This window comes from Planococcus citri, chromosome 3 (genome assembly GCF_950023065.1).
Source record: "Planococcus citri chromosome 3, ihPlaCitr1.1, whole genome shotgun sequence".
Lineage (NCBI taxonomy): Eukaryota > Metazoa > Arthropoda > Insecta > Hemiptera > Pseudococcidae > Planococcus > Planococcus citri.
This window is the reverse complement of record NC_088679.1, coordinates 66,596,228-66,615,819: the sequence shown is the minus strand read 5'-3', so window position 1 is coordinate 66,615,819 and position 19,592 is coordinate 66,596,228. Positions and strand designations below refer to the sequence as shown.

The 19,592-nt window shown below is 33.7% G+C and overlaps 1 protein-coding gene across 1 annotated transcript in view; it reads right to left on the bottom strand.

The window, feature by feature from the left end:
* LOC135838360 (ATP-binding cassette subfamily G member 4-like) overlaps positions 1 to 19,592 on the bottom strand; it is a 93,398-nt gene that overhangs the window by 8,268 nt on the left and 65,538 nt on the right. The window contains exons 3-5 of the mRNA XM_065353953.1: positions 9,336 to 9,453; positions 2,281 to 2,470; positions 2,017 to 2,162 (exon numbers count right to left, since the gene is read on the bottom strand). Of these exons, the coding sequence (XP_065210025.1) occupies positions 2,017 to 2,162; positions 2,281 to 2,470; positions 9,336 to 9,453 (454 nt within the window). The remainder of the gene's footprint in view (positions 1 to 2,016; positions 2,163 to 2,280; positions 2,471 to 9,335; positions 9,454 to 19,592) is intronic.

Genomic DNA, 19,592 nt, shown 5'->3' with positions numbered 1-19,592 from the left:
AAAAAATCACACAACCTGATTTGAGAAAAATAGCCCAGTTTCAAATGACAGCATTTGAGATTCTGCATCGATCTATGCTGTTGCCTTCAAAATCCAAGACCACTTTCAATGTACTACTGAGTGGATGAAAATTTACAAATTGCTTATTTTTGGATAAATTCGTGTTTTGAAAATTTTTTCTATAGGCAAATATTTCGCATCAATTATGCCAAAATATTGAAAGATATCATTTCCAATACTGGGGAAATATTTTATGCCAATTTTTCGATTATTTTTTCCAATTTTCCAAAACTCGAAAACATAACCAAAAATTTATAAACATTTTTAGATTTTTTCAAATTGGCAAAAATAATTGAAAAAATTGCGTTCAAATTCGAAGAAATGATCCAATTATGGAGCAGCGCCTGAAATACCTTCCCCATCTAAAAGAATCAAAATTCAAACAAACCGTCCTATTGGATAAAATTTTATCAAAAATAATTTTCTTTTTTTCTGACGATGCAAAAGGGAATTTTTCAGCCATTCAATCAACAATTCTGATCATTTTTTTTTACTATACTTAATAAAATTTTTAGAAGCCCGCAACTGTTTTGAAAAATGTCTGAAAATTTAAAAACGTGTACAGGTTTTTGGGTAGTTTTATCTCAGTTAATATTTTTTCTAAAGCGTCCTGATTACCCACCGAACACTTTCTGAGGATTGCATTTGATATTAGCGAGGGAAAGTTTTTTTTTTTTTGGCCCAAAACTTTTGTAAAACACAGGCTCAAAATCTCGAAACATGCGATTGGGTAGTTAAAATTTCAGCGATCTTCTTTCTAGATCATATTTTAATCATCAACGGTTTTAAGCACCAATTTCGACTTTGGAAAAGAAAAATTTTACTTTTAGGGTCCAAAATTTCCTTAAAAAGAGAGTTCAAAATCTCAAAATATAAAAAATTAGGTAGTTACAAATTTTGAAATCTACTTTCCAGATTGTCAACATGTTTTGGAGACCACTTTTTCGACACAAGTGAGAAAAAGTGTATTTTTTAAGCTAAAAATTACTTTGAAAAAGGCCTCAAAATCGTAAAATTTACGATTGGGTACTTGGGCAGCTACAAATTAGGATATTCACTTTCCAGGATCTTAATTCACCTCATGTTTTAAGGACGACTTTCGACCTGAGCGAGGAAAAGTGTATTTTTTGAACCCAAAATTTTTTTGAAAAAAGACCCCAAAATCTTTAACTATAATTATGCGATTGAATAACAAAAATTCTGAAAATTTTCTTTTCAAATCATTCGCACACAACTCATCGTATTTTCAAACAAAAGTGAGAAAAATTCGTGTAACCTGTGATTAGAAATTTTACGAGGAGGGGGAGAGGGGTTAAAATATGTCGTCGATCATTTTCATTCGCATAAGTACAACAGAAATTTTCCTAAAAATGTTATGAAAATAAATTTTTTACAATAAATAAGCCTACTTATTTCATGAAAAAAATTAGAAAAAAAGAGAAAAAAACACCAAAAAAGTAGGTAATTTTTTTACCCATCTATCAAAAACTGGAACTATTGTACATATTTCAATATTTTTATATTATTGAGGGCAATTTTTCAAAATTATTTTCAATTTTTTGAAAATTTTTCAAACTCAGTTAATTGTACGGTCTTTTAAAATCTTAGTTTTCAAAATTTTACAAAATGAAATAGGTATGTTTAAAATGAAATTCTAGAGAAGTAGCCTATATGTATAAGACTACAAAACTTTAAAATCTCAAAAAATGAAGGTTCTCATCACTTCGGATCTCGGAAGACTCATAGGTATACCTTTACTTATAGGTGTCATCCTTGAATTTAAAATCGTAATAACGATAAAACATTAACTTATTTTATAAACATAAAATTTTAAGAATGATAATAAAAAAAAATTGTTATTACGGTATTAAATGTAGGTAAGGTATCTAGGTACGAGATAAATAAGTAGTAGGTATTATTTGCACGAACACGAAATCGCGCGTCCTGGTTAATTACCTCGTAGGTTCGTCTAAAAATACAATTGGAGGATTGTTGACTAATTCTAAAGCGATCGAAGTTCGTTTACGTTGTCCTCCGGATAAACCATTAGTTCGTGTGTTTTTGCAAACATTCAAACCCATGCAGTCTATAATTTCGTTAACCTAAAACAAACAATTTTTCGAAAAAATTTCTTCAGTTTGGTTCACGAGCGAATACAAATTACAAATTTAGCTTAAGTATCTTATATGTAGAAGTGAAAATATACAAAATAATAATTACAGCGTTGATTTTATCTTCTCTACTAAGTTCGTCGCCGAGTTTCAAATGAGCTGCAACCAGCATCGATTCAAAAACCGTCAAATTCGGACGTAGCAGATCTTCTTGCATAATGTAACTCGATAGCTTATTAAATAAGTGCAGCTTTCTCGGATGTCCGTTCGTTAGTATTGAACCGCCTACGCCATTTGTTCTGTAAAAATAATTCAACAGGTATAAATATTGCTTAAGTAGAATTTAGTGCAAGCAAACTATTCTCTTGTCACCAATTCTAATCACGTTTATCACAGCATAACTAATTGATGGGTATTTTAGCACCACGATTTCGTTAGAAAATTGACAATAATTTCATCATAAGTAACTATAGGCATTATTTTATGCAGGCATATAACGCGATTACTAGGCATAGCAATCTAAAAGTACGAATAATTGTCGTCATCGTCACGTTGAAGACTACTTATACGATACTTAATAATCATCAAACAATTTAAAAAGAAGATAAGTACTTGAGGTCGTTATCGAGGTTGGAAAATTATGGAAAAATTATCATAAACGCAACAGTGACGTATATTTCTGCAGTTTTAGAAAATTTAAGAGTGACGTCAATTACTCGAGGGTAGCAAATTAACATGATTAACCAATTAATATGCGAAGAAAATTTTTCAAATTGTCAAAAAAGTTTCAGTTTAGAACTATTTGACACGTACGTATAGGAGTATATGTGCCAAAATCGATCAAAACGGTCACAAAGACGTTTGATTCAAGATGATTACAGCTGGCCAAATCTCACGTACCTAGTCTACATTGGTGGCAACTATCCTGTTGCCTGTGTAGCTTCGGCTACACACGAGCAGATTTCGGGTGTAGCATGCTACACATGGCACAAAAATTAAGAGTGCATAATTAGTCAATTTTGAACAGATTGTGTAGAAAAGGGCTCATTTGTCGACTTTTCTAGATTTTGAATTACAAATTTTTGAGAGCTTTTGCCCTCGCCTTGCTCGGGCTATTTGCTCTTCTTTTCCCTCATGCACATAGAACAATTATTGTTCAAATTAAAAAAACGTTCAAGTTTGAATCATAAAAATAAACTCCTCTCTCCATAAAGAAACATTTTGTTTTCACTTCTGAAATCATAGTTGAATTTTTGAAAGCTTTTGACCTCGGTTCACTCGAGCTTGTTTGTTTTTCTTTTTCAGGTTTGAATTTTTTTTAAAAAAATAATCATCATTCGAATTTTAAAATTTTGAAACAAAAATAATAAACTTCTTTACGTATTACACCAGAAAATATCGTTTTCATACCTATCCCTCAAAATACTAATTTTTGGGAGCTTTTGCCCTCCCTTCGCTCGGGTTCGTTTGCTTTTCTATTTCAAAATTTAAATTTTACCATAAAAAATCATTTAAATTTTAAACTTTTGAAGCAAAATGATAATCTTTTTATAAGTAACTCATCACACAAAAAAACGTTGGATTTTTCAACAAAAAATATCATTGGAATTCTATCGTTTTTATGCCTCCTGGAATACTAATTTTTGAGAGCTTTTGCCCTCGCTTTGCTCGGGCCCATTTGCTTTTCTTTTTCCATTTTCAATTTTCCAACACAAAGTAACCATTCGAATTTCAAAATTTTAAAGCAAATAATACTTAATATAAAATATTTACAATTGAAATAATTGAAGAATTCGAGTTAAATTCGATTTTAAGCAAACATGATGTGATATTCATCGACAATTTTTAAAATTGATAATGAGAAAATAAAACGAGAAATTGATGGCGTCTACTTGTTTAAATTAAATCACAAGGTGTTCAAAAAATGACCTGCTAAAAGTCCTTCTGGAGTCATACTTTTTCGTTTTGAAATTTTATGAGACATTCTATATGTATTACGTATTAGTTCAACGGTTGAACATCCCTGAAGTAGATTCTCAATCAATGAATTTCCAAAAATGGAACAAGAAGTTAAACTTTTCAAATTAGAAAATAAGACGCACCTACTCGTATCACCTAATAATCAAATAAATTTCGTTGTTTCTTTCAAATCATCGACTTTTTACCGGTTTAAGCCCCCCGGGGGGGCTATATCACAATAATTTTGTGTCGAAATTTTTATGCTACACACGGAAAAAATTCAAGTTGCCACCCCTGCTAGTCTATTTATGACCCTGCTTCCAAAAGTGGAAAACCCAAAAATCCACGAAAGAAAGGCTACGAAATACCTAGCTTGAAATTGCTATCAATCCGTTTATGAAGTCACAAATACGTATGTAAGCTGAATTCTAAATCTCAGGGGTTACCATCCAAAATATTCGAATCCTTCTTTTTTTTTTATTGCAGACCCTATTTTTGAAAACTAGGTAGGTACTTCGAATTTTAAATTTCAATGAAGCAAGATCACTCCCAGTCAAGAATGAAGAAGGTAAAGTGCTCACTAACAAGGAGGAAGTGAAGGAAAGGTGGCGAGAATACTGCGAAAAATTGATGGCAGATGACTCTCACAACAGGGGTGACCAAGGCGAATCAGAGCCAAATCGCGAGCTGGAACCTGCTATACTACGAGCAGAAGTCGAAGCAGCCATTAAAAAGTTTAAAAAAGGCAAATTGGCAGGAGTGGATGGAACTGTGGCTGAAATGATGACAGCAATCTGCAACAAGGTCTGGGAAGAGGGAAAACGGCCTAAAAGCTAGACTACATCCGTGTATGTGCCTCTGCATAAGAAAGGCACAGATGGAATTCTCAAACTATAGAACTATATCATTGATATCACATGCAAGCAAGGTACATACTACTGTCAATCATACACGAGCGAATCAAAGCATACATCCTGCCACAGATCCCACCAGAGCAGGCAGGTTTTGTGCCAGGAAGAGGCACAAGTGAACAAATCCTAAATGTACACCAAGTGATTGAAAAGGCAAGAGAATTCAACAAGCCAGTGTACATGTGCTTCAATGACTACAAGAAGGCATTTGACAATTTGTGAAGTGGAGGATCCTCTAGCAAAACCTCAAAAAGCTCAGAGTACCAGCGCCCCTTGTCAGTCTCATGGAGAGTCTATATGAGGACAATGTGGCGTCCAGGTGAGAGTTGAAGGAGAGCTCACCAATCATTTCCATACAGCAACAGGAGTGAGACAGGGGTGCATACTAGAGTCCTGCACGGTGTAGTTAAAAAGCGGAATAACCGCCGTTTGTCGGTGCATGCAACCGAACAATAACTAACTACAACTACCTGCCGATGCAGCAGTAGTTAGGTTAATAACTACTATTATACTGTATTTGCCAGCGTTGCAAAGATTGGACTTATCGATAGGTATATTTCAGTGATTCATCAACCGGGGAAGGGATTGAAAATTCATTTTTCAAAAATATATTGCACAATAATATTATCTATGAGAGTGCGGAAAATTGCAAGTAGTGTAGTTATTTCAACTACAAGTTAGTCAATGGTTACGTTATCTGAGTTACAAATATTATCACACCGGCCGGTGCGGTTATAACCTACCATTAGGATGACTAATAACCATAGCTATCCACGCTCGATGCGCGACTAACGCAGATAATTTTCAACTATACTGTGCAGGACTCTGGTGCATACTCAGCCCAATTCTCTTCAATGCATACATAGAATGGGTAATGAGAACTGCCCTAGAGGATTGGGAAAAAGGAGTCAGGATTGGAGGAAAGACATTATCAAACTTATGATACACGGATGGCACAACCCTGCTCACAAAGACACCAGATGAGATGAAGGAAATGCTCCAGAAAATTGAAGAAGCCAGCAATGGGGCAGGTCTGGGGGTCAACAGAGGAAAAACAAAATAATGTTAATTGACAGGGAGCAAAAGACCAGACCTGAAATCTTGGAGATTGATGGTATAGAGGTTGTACAGGACTTTGTGTACCTTGGTTCATTAATAACGAATCAGGGAGGCTCAGCTGGAGAAATCAGGAGAAGGTCGGACATAGTAAAGACAGCAATGGGAAAGCTCAACTGTATATGGAAAAGCCACAACATTACAAAGGCCACAAGCTGAGAATTGTAAAAACACTGGTCTTCTCCATCTTCCTGTATGCGTCAGAATGCTGGACAGTACGCAAGGCAGATCAAGATAAAATCAACGCATTTGAAATGTACTGCTACAGACGCATGCTAAGGATATCGTGGGTCCAGAAAAGAACAAATGCGTCAATACTTCAACAACTGGGTGTAAAGGAAAGACTAAGCACAGTCATCAGGAGACAACTATTCCACTAGACACTACTTTGGGCACACTGTGAGACAGGACAACCTGAAAAAACTGACAGTCCAAGCAGGGGTGCTAACCATAACCAGAACCACACAAAACCGAAAACTGTAACCGAAACCCAAACAAGATCCATAATTTTAGCCATTTTCAAACCCCAACTGAAAACAAAAACCAAAATTTCATAGGTTTTTTAAAAACTGTAAAAAACCATAACAAGTATAATGAAGCAGGGTGAGTGAAACCAAAACCTAAACCAATATAATTTATTTCGGTTTTCAGTTTGGGTTTTTTCAGTTTTTTTTTTATTAGGTACATTTTTTTGCCATTCATTTTTTGTGATTTTTTCACTTTTTTGACTTTTGATTACAAAACAAATTCATGTATTTAAAAAAAAATAATTATTGTTCTTGAAAAATATATACCTACTTTTTTAGAATTATTATGAAATTACTATAAGTTACTTTGTTTCCTGAGATTGAGAAATTTTGAATTGAAGATAAGTATTTGAAAAAAAAATTTATGTAAAACCAAAAAAAAAAAAATGAAAACTGAAACTGAAACCAAAATTTTTGTAAATAAGATCAAAACCGAAACTGAAAACCGAAATTTTGAATTTCAAAACCAGAACCGAACTGAAAACCGAAAAATTTCAAGGAAAAATTGAAGTGAAATCGTAAGCGTAATTAAAATAATTAAGGTTAGCACCCCTGAGTCCAAGGCCACATAGGATGGTTAGAGGGGAAAGGGAACATCACCCCCCCCCCCCCCCCGATACACGGACTTAATCAAGAAAACTGCCAAAATGTCACTGAGAGAATGCAGGAGATAGGCTGAGGACAGAGATAGCTGGAAGGAACTGGTTGCTGGGATTTTGTATAGTGGCAATGTCCGGAAGCAGGCAAGCGAGGAAGAAGAAGATAATTTTTCATTTTTTTAGAATTTATTTCACTTTATTAATTTTTGAAAAGGGTACTCCCCCCCCCCAATTAAAACAGGCAAAATGTCTTTGACCTCGGATTTCGATATAACTCACAGTGTATGTTTAGTACCTCGAAAAAATTTTTTGGGTCCCTCACCTTCCTCACAGCCAGGAGGGGTGAAAGAAAGATTTTCTCAGAGGAAAAATTCTGCATCAGCATTAAGCACGTGTTTGAGATGAATTTTTTCTGTAAACTGATATAATAGTTAGAGGATACACAACCTCGCTGAATTTTTTCAGAATTTTTCGTCGCATGGGTGTACAAAAGAAAACTTTAAATTCACATATCTCCGGAACGAAAAAACATACCAAAACGATTTTTTCGTAAAATATGTATTTTCAGGTCTACTTTCAATAGAAATCCTCACCTCGCCATTTGGAGTGATGGGTCAAGCCATCAAAAGTTCAAAAAACTCTCAAAAAACCACGGTTTTTCTCCAAAACTGTGGGAAAATGGCAGAAATCGTCGGTACATACCGAATTTCAACCCCTCAGAGCAATAGAGATGAGGCTCCAACCTCCAACGATGACACAACATTAAAACCCATTTTTTAAAAAAGCGTAAAATTACATTTTTCTGCAGCTAAAAAAGGTTGGGAACTGTTGAAAAGTCAAAACTCCCAAAAGGCGCATCTAGGCCCCTGACCCCCTCTCGATGTGCATGCCAAATTTCTGACTTCCAGGTCGATTTAAAGGGGCGAGGGCATGACACAGGATTTTCAAAGGTGAAAAAAAAACACGAAAAGCTGGTTTTGTTCCCTCCAAGGCTCCAAATTGCTCTAGTGGAGCTAATTTTTGACTATGTTATATGTACAAATACAATAAAAAATAAAAATTGATAGAATTTTACTTGAATTGAGCTTAATCCAATAAAATTTGCATTAAAAATCAAAAAAGGCCCAATAACAAACAAAAATTCCTTAAAATTGAAAATACGTCCAAATAGATTTTCAATTAAATTTCAAAGAAATTTAATCAAATTATTAATAATTATTTTTTAAAAAAATGAATTGGGGCTATGTACATCTTGGTAATAAAAATTGAAGCTCAATAAATTGGTGAAGGGAAAAAGTATCAAGTACCTACATATCATATGTATTTTTTTCACATAATCAACATTATAGCAATTTTTTCATTTCAATTTGATTAAATACATATATGTAGGTACCTCATAATGCCAAATTTCAAATTAAAAAAAAAAAAAAAAAAAAAACGTGCTAAATTGAAGGTTTGCAAAACATTACGTGGTGGTTGCCGAACTAGCCTGGGGAAATTACATATGTCAAAAATAAAATTTATTTCAACTAATAGCCAACATTTTTTTTTCAGGATAACCCCCCTAATGAAGCAAGTGTCAAAAAAAAAAAAATTGACCCAGGAGTGCTACACTACTTACCTATTTTAGGACTGAATGGTTCGAAAAGTGGGTTATAGAGTTTTCGACGAAAATTATAAGAACATCTTTTATAGGAAATTTCACGAGGAACATTTTCTATGACAAGTATTTTTACAAAAAATGCCATATTTCATGAGAAAATGGGGAAAAAAAAAGCGATGGTGATCAGTATTTGACACTGTTGCACGTTATTACGAGGTATATAAGGACCCCTTTAACTACAGAATCTCTCAAAAAAAAATTTTTTGGCAATTAGTTATAGAATAAAAAACAAATCACTCCCAGACTAAACCTTGACTTTATAAAAATAATAAATTACGCCGCTTCAAAAAAATTAATTATTGCATTACAGCACTATAACTCATCATTTGGTTCTTTTTTGAAAAAAATTCTACTTCAATAATCTAATAATATAGTAGATTTTTACTTACACGTAGCCGATCAGGATATTCATCAAGGTAGTCTTTCCGGCTCCCGAAGGGCCCATAATCGCTGTTAATTTGCCAGACTCGAAAGATCCGCTGATACTTTTCAACAATGTTTTCGAACCTGTAATAATAATGAACATCTTTGTAATTTTTTTTTACTCGTCTTTCTATGTATACGTACTAAACCTAGACATTAAATTTTTACCATCGTAAAATAATCTATCGTAATTGCAATTTTTATCGTTCGTTGATAGGGTAATAATTTATTCGTGGTCAATTCGAGTACCTCATATGTATTTTTTCATCACCTTGCTCGATTTTATTTTCACACGAGTTTCAAGAAACGAGAATGAAGAGGATACTCATTGTACTACGTTTTTAATTTACTCGTACTTTACTTACACCTACGAATACGTAGATGTACATTTTGGCTTAAAATTAATTAAATAGGTACCTATATGCTCGGCTAGCTAAGTACATATTCGTGCCATGTGTAGCATAATGCATAGTACTAGTAATCTCATGCTCATTTTTATTAACGCTTAAAATCATTTTTGGCTTGCAAGTGGCCAGAAAAAAAAATCAATTAGGTACAACAAATTTTCATTATAATGTTAATGAGATTTCTATTGCAACTAAATACTCGTACACGGATTTTCTACGAAATTGGCAACAATTTTTGCGAAGAATTCACAAATTCAAGGTTATACCAACTCGTATGTAGAATATAGGTTCAAAGTGGTGAAAAAATTCGCTCTCACTCTCCCTAGTAGATTTTTACTCTCGATCTTGGAATTGTTTTAGAATGATCTAGGATAGTTTGGATCAAATGGTTTATTGGGAGAATCGTCAGTTCAAATTGAATTATACAGGAGATCCCAGTCTTGATTAATAAATTAAACCAAAAGTCGCCATTTCAAAACAATCATGAGTCTCCAGTGAAGTTTCAGTTTTTCTCCATTATTTTCGAATTTTGAGATACGTAGATATAGGTATGTTTTTTGCGCCAGAGGTGTTTCGATCACCATTAACTGCACGTTTTCTCATCAAATTCATTTTTTTTTTTACCATACAAGTAAAAAATCCTGTTAAAAATACCTACATCTAAAACAAGATTCGAAAAACCAGCACATGAAAAAAAAAAAATTCATTTAAAAATAACAATTGAACCAGATTTAGAACAATTTGGGAATTGAACATGTAGTCCGGCATATGACAATAGTAATAATTCCACCCCCCTTGTCGATCCTCCGGGAAAACATTATTCTTACTCGTAAAGAGGACATCCTAAGGAACATTTTAAAGCAAACTTGCCAAAAAAAAAAAAGTTGGCTTTATCAACAAAATGGCAGACATTTTGATTTACAGATCAGCCGAAATCGCAGATTTTGCATTCCAACAAAGGACTCCTATGATATATTTTGAGCTGGACAAAACTAGGTATATCGAAAGAGCATGCAAAAATTTATCATCACCAGCTAAAATTTCAAGTGTTGAAATGTATTTTTCGATTTTTAGTGAATCTTTGAAAATCAAAATTTAGGCCAAAAAACACTCACGCATTTAGTGTGAGAAGAACGACTTTTCTTCAAATAAAAATCTTTTATTACGAACGAATTGATCCACTTTTTTTGGAACATATTTTACACAGCAATTGATCTGTTTACAATCGAATCGAATCATTCACGAACGATTGACGATTGAACAAACTGATTGATTTCTTTCTAGGTGAATCATTCGCGAATGAGTTGATCAATAATTACTGAATCATTCGCGAACGAATTGATTCGTATAAGTGAACCGTTCGCGAACAAATCGATTCATTTACTCAACTTTCAATGAATTATTCGCGAACGAATTGATTCGTTTAAGTGAATCATTCGCGAACGAATTGATTCGTTTAAGTGAATCATTCGCGAACGAATTGATTCGTATAAGTGAACCGTTCGCGAACAAATCGATTCATTTACTCAATTTTCAATGAATCATTCGCGAACGAATTGATTCGTTTAAGTGACTCATTTGCGAACAAATCGATTCATTTACTCAATTTTTGATGAATCATTCGCGAACGAATCAATTCATTTACTCAATTTTTGATGAATCATTCGCGAACGAATTGATTTGTATCAGTGACTCGTTCGCGAACGAATTGATTCGCATAAGTGACTCGTTTTGCGAAGGAATCGATTCATTTACTCAATTTTTGATGAATCATTCGCGAACGAATTGATTCGTATAAGTGACTCGTTTGCGAAGGAATCGATTCATTTACTCAATTTTTGATGAATCATTCGCGAACGAATTGATTCGTATAAGTGACTCGTTTGCGAAGGAATCGATTCATTTACTCAATTTTTGATGAATCATTCGCGAACAAATTGATTCGTTTAAGTGACTCGTTCGAGAAGGAATCGATTCATTTACTCAATTTTTGATGAATCATTCGCGAACGAATTGATTCGTATAAGTGACTCGTTTGCGAGGGAATCGATTTATTCACTCAGTGTATGATATGAATCATTCGCGAACGAATCGATTCATTTACTCAATTTTTGATGAATCATTCGCGAATGAATCAATTCATTTACTCAATTTTTGATGAATCATTCGCGAACGAAGTGATTTGTATCAGTGACTCGTTCGCGAACGAATTGATTCGCATAAGTGACTCGTTTTGCGAACAAATCGATTCATTTACTCAAGTTTTGATGAATCATTCGCGAACGAATTGATTCGTATAAGTGACTCGTTTGCGAAGGAATCGATTCAGTTACTCAATTTTTGATGAATCATTCGCGAACGAATTGATTCGTATAAGTGACTCGTTTGCGAAGGAATCGATTCAGTTACTCAATTTTTGATGAATCATTCGCGAACGAATTGATTCGTTTAAGTGACCCGTTTGCGAGGGAATCGATTTATTCACTCAGTGTATGATATGAATCATTCGCGAACGAATTGATTTGCATAAGTGACTCGTTTTGCGAACGAATCGATTCATTTACTCAATTTTTGATAAATCATTCGCGAACAAATCAATTCGTATAAGTGACTCGTTCGCGAACGAATTGATTCGTTTACTCAATTTTGGCGAAATACATTTGAAAAAAGTTGCAATCCTCTTTCAAGCACTATTTCGCAAGAAAGCAGATTCTGGCGAATTTATAGAAGAGAGAAGACGACCGACCCTCCTCGTGCACAAAATATATTCGTTAACGCTTAACGCAAAAAGAATTTTCATAAAACGCATGCTACCGTCGGCCTTGAAATCAAATAATTTGAAATCTCGACGAAAAGTTCACCATATAATAAAGCTAATTAAATTAATTTATGCTTGGGATAAATGAAAACAAGAATTTTTTTTTTTACTTCACTTTCGCATTAAGTACGTATCTAAATCAGCATAAACGTGGATTATAATTACCGCTTTTCGAATTATTATTTTATTCAACCCGCTTCATGCAGTTAGGCTACATTGTGTAGCTAAATTTGAGAATTTTTTGCGAAAAATTTTCGCTGCTTAATAATTTGAGTAGGTAGTTTTTTTTTTTTACTTATATCTGATAATTTTTTTACGCGTTGCCGGTTTCCAAAAGTGGTCTGAGTGTTTCATTTACCTATAGTGAAAAAATTCACACTCGAGGAATAATTACGAGCACGAATCTCGCGGTATCCGGGTACCATACGTGATCAGGATGTGGACGTTTATTCACCTCACGACGGAGTGAAATTTTTTTCAAAATTGTCGCAAATTCGCGAGCCTATTAGACTAAAAATAGCTCGAGAGAATCTAAATTAATCTGTTATCTCACTGACGATGAGTTGGTAATAACTCGTTTTTGCTTTTACTATGGTTGTTGATGATACGACCTTGTTAATGACCGATATTGCCGAACACGTTCGTATAATATAATTCAAATAAATAAATTTACCAATAATACGCTCGTTGACAAGTCTGATCTCATCGTCAGCGAAATTATTTCTCGAGTGGGATAATTACGACACGAGTTTAAGCTAAGAAAAAAAAAGAATCGATATGAAGATAGCTAATAAATCGATTTTTATGGTCGAGTTGTTCGATAATAGGTACCTACGGTAGTTAGGTGTCTAAAGATTATCAACAAATATTGTTCAAATTTCAGAATCTATCGTTTATACCTTTTTATAAATACGTCCTTTTTTGACGCACACACATCGTATTCGTACGTCATATGCCGGAAATTATACATAATTAGCGTAATTTCCGACTAACGATGATTTTCAGTTTATTAGCCTATTCTCCTCTAAGTAAGTATATCGAACTGTCGACACCTTCACTTTTTCCTCAATCGTGTGCACACAGCTATCGATTCAAAAGAAGGAAGGGAGTAATCCATCGCATAATGTACCAAGCTCGAGGCATATTAACGTTAAAAAAATCGATAGAAATCGAATTTAATTAGAGGTTGCATACTGCATAGTTACATATCAGCTAGATATGGTTTGAGATCTCGTACGTATGTATTGCAAATTGCATTAGAAAGTATTTATGTTGTCTGCTGGCCAAAAAATTCCGTCCCTGATCGAGAGAAATTAACATGTGTGTAACGAATAAATGAACGGGGGCGAAGGGAGGGGCTCTCGACAACAGGTGATTTTTGTTTTCATCACGTTCGTCTGTCTGCATGAGAAACTGGAAGTGACCGAATGATGGTGTTTTAAAATACCCTTCCCGGTTCGCCTTGTAATTCAATTCACACATTTTAAGTTACCTATGGTCCGTTATTGTTTTCCGGGGTATGAATCATTCGCATGGTTTTTTGTGCATTGATATCACGGGCTATATGTTAGGTAAGGACAAGGAGACACCTCTTCTTTTGAATGGCTGCTCTTCGAGAATTGGTACGTTTTGTTTCGCATAATTTTGCATCACTTTCACACAAAATAAGTACCTAAGATATCAAATTCCAAAAATTCTAAATTTTACATTTTGTATCGAGATTGGCAAATTTATAATTTCGTCTACATCTGACCAATATAGGCGTAATAAAGTGTTGAAATAAGCTCACAAATATTAAATTTTGAGATTTGAATCCACCTGGAACGTCACAAAGTACAAATTCCGAATAAATCCTTATTTTTGAATAAATTCGTGTTTTGAAAATTTTTTCTTCTAGAATTATGTATTTCGCATTAATTTAGCCGAAATATCGAAAGATGTCATTTCTGGAAATGGGGAAGTATTTTGGAACGCTGTAGTGCCAATTTTTTGGCCAGTTGCCAATTTCAGAAAATTGAGAAAAATATATCTGCAAACTCGATAAATTTTTTCGATTTTTTGAAACTGGCAATTGGCCAAAAAATTGAAACCACTGCGTTCGGAAGTGTTCTTGAAATATTTTCCCAATTTCGGAAATTACTAACATATTTCTATATTTTAGCTTGATTAAGTAGGTATAATGTGAAATAATAATTCGAGAATGAAACATTTTCAAAACACGAATTTATTCAAAATATTAAGCAATTTGAAAATTTTCAATCGATCAGTAGAGCCCTAAAATTGGTCTTAGATTTTGACGAAAACAGTATAGATCGACGCCTAATTTCAAAAACTTTCTTTTGGGACTCGGCCATTCTCCCAAAAACAGGTTGAGTAGCAAAAGGAGCGAAAAACCAACGATATTTTAAAAATGCTCCTCTTTGAGGCCTTATACGAGTACTATCTCCTCTTCAGAGGAACTGTGAGAAACGACATTTTTTGTGGGTAATTAAAATGAAAGTCTCTGCTGAATTTGGTCATATTCAGTTTAGACTTTTTTTGGACGATCCGCTTGTAATTTTTCACGCCCTACAACTTTTGTTTCAAGCTTTTTTCCTCATCTCCAATTTTTAGGTAATTTTTGTCTACTGGTTGCAAATTAATGAACCGGTTTCGAAATCTGATCAGCGAAAATAGTTCAATTTTTTACACCCTACAACTTTTGTATCAAGCTTTTTTCTATATCTCCAATTTTTAGGTAATTTTTGATGACTGGTTGCAAATTAATGGACCGGTTTCAAAATCTGATCAGTGAAAATGGTTCAATTTTTCACACCCTAAATCTTTTGTATCAAGCTTTTTTCTATATCTCCAATTTTTAGGTAATTTTTGCTAACTGGTTGCAAATTAATGAACCGGTTTCAAAATCTGATCAGCGAAAATAGTTCAATTTTTTACACCCTAAAACTTTTGTATCAAGCTTTTTTCTATATCTCCAATTTTTAGGTAATTTTTGCTAACTGGTTGCAAATTAATGAACCGGTTTCAAAATCTGATCAGCGAAAATAGTTCAATTTTTTACACCCTAAAACTTTTGTATCAAGCTTTTTTCTATATCTCCAATTTTTAGGTAATTTTTGCTAACTGGTTGCAAATTAATGAACCGGTTTCAAAATCTGATCAGTGAAAATGGTTCAATTTTTCACTTTCTAAATCTTCTGTATCAAGCTTTTTTCTATATCTCCAATTTTTAGGTAATTTTTGCTAACTGGTTGCAAATTAATGAACCGGTTTCAAAATCTGATCAGTGAAAATGGTTCAATTTTTCACACCCTAAATCTTTTGTATCAAGCTTTTTTCTATATCTCCAATTTTTAGGTAATTTTTGCTAACTGGTTGCAAATTAATGAACCGGTTTCAAAATCTGATCAGTGAAAATGGTTCAATTTTTTACACCCTACAACTTTTGTATCAAGCTTTTTTCTATATCTCCAATTTTTAGGTAATTTTTGCTAACTGGTTGCAAATTAATGAACCGGTTTCAAAATCTGATCAGTGAAAATGGTTCAATTTTTTACACCCTACAACTTTTGTATCAAGCTTTTTTCTATATCTCCAATTTTTAGGTAATTTTTGCTAACTGGTTGCAAATTAATGAACCGGTTTCCAAATCTGATCAGTGAAAATGGTTCAATTTTTTACACTCTACAACTTTTGTATCAAGCTTTTTTCTATACAGGGTGTCCACTCATTTCTGGAAATGATTTTCCCTGACTTTTCCAGATTTTCCAGACCAATTTTTCCATTTTTCCAGACCATTTTTCTCAATTTTCTATGCTCACCCCATACTTAAATTGAAAAATTGGGGGGGGGGGTAATTTTTTTCATAAGCTTCTCTTCGAACTTGATACTTCTTCGGATATAAAAAACAGCTTAACTTTGATTATTAACTTTTCTAATTGAAAATGAATAAAACATGCATCAAGTTTGGCCAATTGATAAAAAAAAATGTGTTATATAATTTATGAAAATTTTTCTTTTCTTTTTTTGATTTTTGAAGGCCTCAAAATGTGAAATTTGTTCATTGTAAAATGAGAGACAAATTAGCCCGAGCGAAGCGAGGGCGAGAACTTTCGAAAATTTTCATTCTAAGATGCCTGAAAACAAGTTTTTTATTGAATGCGAAGAATGTTTATTTTTTGGTTTTTTAAATTTTAATATTGGAATGAATGTTTTTTTGAAGGAAGTTTACTCTTGAAAAAGAAAAGAGAACAGGCTCGAGCGAAGCTTCTGAGAATTTGAGTTTCGACAGGCATAAAAACGAGGTTTTTTTATGTGAGGATGAATGAATTTTTTTGGCTTTTAAAATTGTAGAATATTTGAATAATTTTTTTTTTTTTGAAGGAAGTTGATTTTGAAAAAGAAAACAGAACAGGCCCAAGCGAGGGCGAAAGCTCTTGTGAATTTGTATGTATTTCGAGATGCATAAAAACGATGTTTTTTTCGTGAGGAGTTCATTTCTCGGCATAAAAACTTGATTTTTTTAATCTAGAAATTTTCATGTTGCTTTTGAAAAAGAAAAGAAAACAAGCCCGAGCGAAGCGTGGGCAAAAGCTTTTGAAAATTTGCGTTTCGAGAAGTGAAAAACAGTGTTTTCCTTTCATCACAGGTCCTTATTCAAAATTTTCAATTGATCGTTTTTTCAAAATTCCAGGGATTTTGCGTGAAAATTACGAAATTCCCTGACTTTTCCCTGACTTTTCCAGACCGACCAAATTCCCTGACTTTTCCAGGTTTTCCAGGTTTTCCAGACCTGTGGACACCCTGCTATATCTCCAATTTTTAGGTAATTTTTTCTAACTGGTTGCAAATTAATGAACCGGTTTCAAAATCTGATCAGCACACCCTACAACTTTTGTATCAAGCTTTTTTCTCCATTTCCAATTTTTAGGTAATTTTTGATGACTGGTTGCAAATCAATGAACCGGTTTCAAAATCTGATCAGCGAAAATGGTTCAATTTTTCACACCTAAAACTTTTGTTTCAAGCTTTTTTCTCCATCTCCAATTTTTAGGTAATTTTTGATAACTGCATGGTTGCAAATTAATGAAATGGTTTCAAAAAATTCATATCAAGTTTTTGTCGCCTTAATATGTAGAATACATTGCCTCAATAAAAACCAGTGTGAATTTTTCGACCAAACTGGTTTTTCAATTTTTTGACACCCTGTGCATGGGCCTGAAATTTTCAAGATCGCTTTTGAAAGCTCTTATTTTTACCTATTCAACGCCGCTTCCTTCATCTCGCTAGCTCTTTCCACTTGGAAATAAAAGCCTCCGGGCACTACTTTTGTGCCATACTGTACCTAATGGGGTGCCCAGAAATATCGTGAACCCTTTAAGAAATGCGAAATAGATGCATAGGTATGATTGGTGGAATGTTATAACCTCAGTCTAACAACCAATCATACGCTATCATTATTTTATTATCATTTACTGTGATCAACCAAAACATTTAGCAGAAGACTTTTTCAGGGGTTCACGATATTTCTGGGCACCCTGTAGGTATATTTTTAGCAATCGTATTTTCACAACGTTATGTAAAACATTAAAAAAGTTTTTTGTTTTGTTTTTGTTATGGCTCTGATTTTTTTCCATTATGTTTTGCGTTTCACCAAAAATTTCATTTTTTTTCCATTTCATGCTGTCTTGGTTTGTATTGTGTTTTAAATTGCTGTGTCCAGACTATCACTACTGTAAGATAGCCTGGACAAAAATGACAAGTTTTCAACAAATTTGCTGTGAGGGGCCTACTGTATCATTTTTCAAATTTTTCCCGCCAAATGAAGGGCTTAGGAAATACATATTTTGAAAGCCATCTCTGAAAAAATTGACTGTCAATTTTTACAGCACAGTTTAAACAAAAAGTGTCCGGTCTACAAATTATAGCAAGGTCCTAAATATCCATCTTGAAAATACAAAGAAAATTTTTCGTGGCAGAATTCAATAAAAAATTCCTCGTGATAATTTACGACTCTTATCTGACACGATTACCAGATTACACTCCATGAAAAACCATTTAAATTTTCTTTTACTGCCAAAATCAATTTACGAGGCATAATTTCTACGCAGCTGTCGGATAAAAATTGCATTATCAGTAACCGAAATTGAAAATATCTACGAAAAAGAATAGATAAATGATGAAAATCACCGCGTAATGATCGCCACAGGCGTGTAATTTACACGCGTAGATCAATTTTGATTTTTAAATAATTGCCACGTTTATTTATTTAATCGTAGGTACCTACTACCTATACGCATATTTTCACGGCGAGATACGCAAACCTATAGGTAGGTAATAAACCACAGACACCTTCGAAAAATTGAAATCTATGCGTACATCACGCGAAGATCTAGATTAGATCAATATCTTAGGTAGTGATTTATATCACAACGTGATCATTAAATAAAATTTGCAAGTAATGAATTTTTTTTCCATAATTTTTATTCCACCTGGCCGGTTACGCTATAGTAAAATTTCCAACCCTATTAATCACAACAATGGTCATAAAATGGTCGAAAATGAAACGGTAAAAATTTATTACCGTATGCTCGAATCCTTCAAAATACTCATTACGCTTTGTAACTTCTGACAAATTAATCACCTCGTACATAAACCTCGTTCTACCTCTTGCCTTCTCATTCCCAAGACGATATTGTTTACAAATTGACCACAGGCGGCGGTAAGCATCACACAGGAACCGATTAATTACACACGTATGCTTAATCACGTTTGAATATACTTTTGACGAATTACTTACGAATGTACAAGTACGAGTACCTTACTCTTGATCTTAGGCCCAAATATTCAGCGAATATGTTTAACGAGCTCACATTATTTGCCATTTGCTATAATCCATCTCTATCCTTACATCTGTTTAGTTTTTTGTAGGTATTTTTCTCACGACTCATCGTTGGTAGATTATTTTATAACCGTCGTCTTCTCGCAACCAATCGAAT